The sequence below is a fragment of the Pan paniscus genome, chromosome 9 (assembly GCF_029289425.2).
Source record: "Pan paniscus chromosome 9, NHGRI_mPanPan1-v2.0_pri, whole genome shotgun sequence".
NCBI lineage: Eukaryota > Metazoa > Chordata > Mammalia > Primates > Hominidae > Pan > Pan paniscus.
The window spans coordinates 95,158,015-95,162,733 of NC_073258.2; the positions used below are offsets into that span (position 1 = coordinate 95,158,015).

Consider the following 4,719-nt stretch of genomic DNA (forward strand, 5'->3'; position numbering starts at 1 on the left):
ACCACAGAATGTATTTTATTCCATTAAAAAAACGCTTTTAGTGTTTTGTTTTCATTTCCTTTGTATCAATAAAACTTCAATGATTTCAGCTACTTCTCTTTCAGAGAGAGAGAGGACATATTATAAAAACAAAGAAATATGCTCCTTTTCCAGCATTTTTATCATCTTTGGGACTCTCCCAAGAATCCTATCCCAGTTTCCAGTCTCTCCTTCGCTGAAAAGGATAGTCTTGCAAATATGATCACTGCTGAGAACACTTGTAGAATATTTCACAGGACAATGATTCCTGTATGCTAAGGGAGGCTGCTTGGTGGGTTATGGAGGGACTTTCTTTGTTTTGTTTGCTTTGGCTTTGTTTGTATGTTTAAATTCTTGGGTCCCCAAGGCCACACTTCACCTCTGCATCCTGTGTCCTCGGTCTGTGCTCCAGCAGGGACCATAGTTCCTGTGGGCTGTGCGAGGACACTGTCAGAAAAGCCACCAGGTGACTGAGCTGATGCTTGGCTAACAGTGAAGGGGCAGGTAGAGCTACGGAACAGAACATAGGAGGGGCATGTGGAGAGAGGATAAAAGAATAAAATTTAAAACCATTAAGACTTCCTCTATCCAAGGCACAATGCCAAGGTTTTTGTTCATGAACTTTCTCTTTATTTTTCCAATCCCATAATAAAAACTTCCTTTACAGAGAGAGAAACTGACAGAGAATTTGAGTCATTTTCTCCAGGGCAGCCAGCTAGTAAGTAACAGAGCTGAGAGCCGAACCCGGTAACTTATTGTAGAGCCCCGGATCTTGCCTACGATGGGGTCTGTTTCTCTGAGGAAGCAAACTTCCTCGGAACCCACAGGCCTGCAGAGCTGGGTGAGACAGATGCTGTTTAATGGGAGCCACGTGGAGTTCTCCTCCTGCACCTGGACCTGGTAGAAATCAGACTGGGTAATAAATGGGCGGGACATGGAACTCCCCTCAGCCTCATAGTCTCAGGGGGAGGAGGGAGCAGGAGCACCTGGAGGCTCCTGCCTTGAAAGTGAGTATGAAGAGAGTGCTGGAAGGGGCAGCATCTTTCCTCCTTTTACCTAACAGATCTGATTCTTTAAAAATATTCAAGGCCATGGCTGAGCTTGAAACTGGTCGTCTGGAGAGAGAACAGCCTTAGATTTGGACTTGAGGTTGGGCTCTGAAGAGGGGGGCTGGGCTCTTCTTCCCCAGGATGTTTGAGGCTGTTAGACCAGGGTAGGCTAGAAGTTTCCAGTTTCACCATGATGGGTCCAGGTCAGGCTCCTGCCAGACCTGGGGGGCTGGGGGAGCCATGGGCTCCTGGGCTATGAAGGTGAGGGGCCCTGTGTCCTAAGAGGTTGGGTGCTTGAGGCCTGGGGCCCCTCTGCCTTTTGCTTTGTTTTGTCTCTCTTTCCACTACCTCTCATTACCACTACTACCCAGAACAGAGTTGGAAATAGGAAGGGCCCTCCTCCTCATTCCTGTGATGGGGATCAGGCTTTGGATGTAGAAGGCTCCTCCTATCTGACTCATGCCTCGGCATGCCCCTGGCTCTGCAGGGCCAGCAAGGCCTCCAGCACTGTGTCAGGCCTCCAAGGATTATTCTTCCTGCCCTGACATTCTGTGATGCTGCCTCCAACAGAAGGTCCTAGGAGCAGCCAGAGTGTTGCATTTATTTGAGGGAGATTGAAGCCCATCCCCCTTTCTCAGTGCCTGCTATGATGAAGGGGGTGGAGTGGGGTGTCATTTCCATCGAGTGTGCAGCATGGGTCTCTCTGTAGCAGGCCATGGCATGGTGGTGGCCGCTCCTGCTAGAGCTGTGGACAGTCATGCCCACCTGGGCTGGGGACGAGCTGCTCAACATCTGCATGAATGCCAAACACCACAAGAGAGTGCCCAGCCCAGAAGACAAGCTCTATGAGGAGGTACAGAGGCCAGACCTGGGTATGGGATGGGGAAGATCAGGGAAGGGACACAAATGCCAAGATGGTCTCCGAACCTCATCAACCCTGATCATTTGGTTCCTGGGGTTAGGAGTTAAGCAAAGGCAACTAGATGGAAAGAGACTATGCCTTTTTGAGACCATAAGAGCCAAGCGATTCAAAGTTCCCATTTCTGAGCTGCTCTAGCCACTGGGAAAGCAGGGACCGCTGGTGATCCCAGAGATCCATTGTTGACTCGGCACAGATGAAAACAAGCCTTCCTGCCAACAGGTCCTGGGGAAACATATGACTTATGTGACCCCTCCCCAAGCTCCTAAGGGCAATTGCCAGGGATATGGGAGGAAGAACACAGCTGGCATTTGGCCTATGAGACCCTCCCACCCAATGCAACCCCAGATTCCCCTGGGTCTCTCTGAGGCTCTTCTACCTGCTTTGCCCTAAAAGGCTTCTGCTGCCTCTCAGGAGCTGACAGCCCGGAAGTTGTGTTCCTAGAGGACTGTAGCAGCCTGTGGCAGGGGGTCATTGTGCAGGTGCCTCTGCCCTTTGGGTAAATATTGAGAGATTATCAGGGTTCCTCTTATGTAGGGGCTTACTAGCCAAAGGCATCCCACTTGCTCAGGCCTCCTAAGGGACATTTTCATTTCACCACCTTTCTTCCCTAGACACTTGCCGATCCTTGCCCCTTTTGCCTGGGCCTTTTGTTTCTTCCTCTGCCTTCAGTGCATCCCCTGGAAGGACAATGCCTGCTGCACCCTCACGACAAGCTGGGAAGCCCATCTGGACGTATCCCCACTCTACAACTTCAGCCTGTTTCACTGTGGACTGCTGATGCCTGGCTGTCGGAAGCACTTCATCCAGGCTATCTGCTTCTATGAGTGCTCCCCAAACCTGGGGCCCTGGATCCAGCCAGTGGGAAGCCTGGGGTGGGAGGTAGGAAGCAGATCTGTGCCATGCCCTGTTATTATATTAACAGCCAGAGCTTTCACCCGATCTTATGCTGATGCCGCCAGGATGCTAGTAGGAACAGGAGGTGTTATTTCCCTATGGACAAGAGCAGAGCCAGAGGCCCCTGCTGGAGAACCACATGGGGGAGACTGTTCTGACAACAGTGGGATGAGGGGCTATTACCACAGGAGGCTTGGTGGAGTTGACAGACCTGAGCTTCAGTCTCATGTTCTGCCCCTACCAGCTGTATAGCCCAGGACAAACTATTAAATCTCTTAGCCTCATTGGTATTATTTGTAAAATAACACTTAGAGACTTTATGGAAGATGATGTACATATGGTACCTGGTACAAATACCACTGTAGCTATTAGTAGTCTTCACATCTCTGCTATTAATGTTCTAATCTCTGGCTATGACTGCACCCAGGTGGCCCCGAGTGGGCAGGGAGAGCGAGTTGTGAATGTGCCGCTGTGCCAGGAGGACTGTGAGGAGTGGTGGGAAGACTGTCGCATGTCTTACACATGCAAATCCAACTGGCGTGGTGGCTGGGACTGGAGTCAGGGTGAGTGGTGCTGACAAGGCCTTGGTCGGGAAGAGGCCCCTTGGTGGTCCCCACAAGGGTGCAGGTGCAAAGGCTAGCAATGAGGGAGTAGGAGGTAAGCTGTCCCTCCTCCATCCCCTGCAGGGAAGAACCGCTGCCCCAAAGGGGCCCAGTGCCTCCCTTTCTCCCATTACTTCCCCACCCCAGCTGACCTGTGTGAGAAGACTTGGAGCAATTCCTTCAAAGCCAGCCCTGAGCGACGGAACAGTGGGCGGTGTCTCCAGAAGTGGTTTGAGCCTGCTCAGGGCAACCCCAATGTGGCCGTGGCCCGCCTCTTCGCCAGCTCTGCCCCATCCTGGGAACTGTCCTACACCATCATGGTCTGCTCCCTGTTCCTGCCGTTCCTTTCCTGAGAGCCCTTCTTCTCCCACTCACATTCCTGCATGTCCACCAACTGTGGGTCAGGCCAGGCCATGGCCTACCTCCTTCCTCAGGCCGTCCCCTAAAAGCAGTGGCATGGGCTAGGGACTGCAGTCCCACCCAGTCCCTAGCCCATGCCACTGCTTTTAGGGGAGGGCCTGAGGAAGGAAGTGCCCCTGAGGCTTCAGCGGCTGGTGCCTGCAACCTGCACATTTGGTCCGAGACCCCCTCCACTGCTCTGCTCTATCTTAGCTGGCCTAGGAGGCAGCTGGGGGCTGGAAGTGCCAAGGTGACTGGCCACCTCCTGCCTTGAGGGATGAGAGCTTTCAAGGGGCTCAAGGACTTTCCCATCCAGTGCACGCCTACCCCTTGCTGTGACAGAGCTGATGGTGGCAGACCTGGCCTCCCATCCTCCGATGGTGTCTTCAATAAATCGGCACTCAACCTCTCCTCTGCTTGACTTCCTGTGTCTTAGCTTTATGTGCAGGGACCCAACATGCACACAGAGGGAGCCAGTTTGCCCACTGCACTGAAGCCTCAAAGTTAGGTTGTTACTTGCCTAACAATTATTAACTTCTTAATATCTGCCACACATCCTCACAATACCTCTCTGATGGGAGTACTTTCAATGCCCCTTTTTTTTCAATAAGTGACACCACACAAAGGACCCAAAGCCAGGGCGAGAGGGATGGGGCCACCCAGCACATCAGCTCTATTTTGGCTGCCAAAATTGAAGCAGCTACCTCGACTGCCTTCAGGGTTCCCTCTTCCTTTTAACCCATTCATTTTACCCCCAGAATCACAGCACACTGGTCTAACATTTTGGAAACCCAAGTTCTAATCTGACCTTTTTGCTTTCTATATGACTTTTGGC

The 4,719-nt window shown here is 51.9% G+C and overlaps 1 protein-coding gene across 1 annotated transcript; it reads left to right on the plus strand.

Annotated features, from left to right (window-relative positions):
* The first annotated feature begins 725 nt into the window (after window positions 1-725).
* IZUMO1R (IZUMO1 receptor, JUNO) lies at window positions 726-4,294 on the plus strand. The gene is made up of 5 exons (XM_003813790.4): window positions 726-1,025; window positions 1,777-1,920; window positions 2,659-2,868; window positions 3,311-3,446; window positions 3,570-4,294. Exons 1-5 carry the CDS (start codon window positions 942-944, stop codon window positions 3,836-3,838), a joined length of 843 nt encoding a protein of 280 aa, XP_003813838.4. The 5' UTR covers window positions 726-941; the 3' UTR covers window positions 3,839-4,294.
* Window positions 4,295-4,719: the final 425 nt, after the last annotated feature.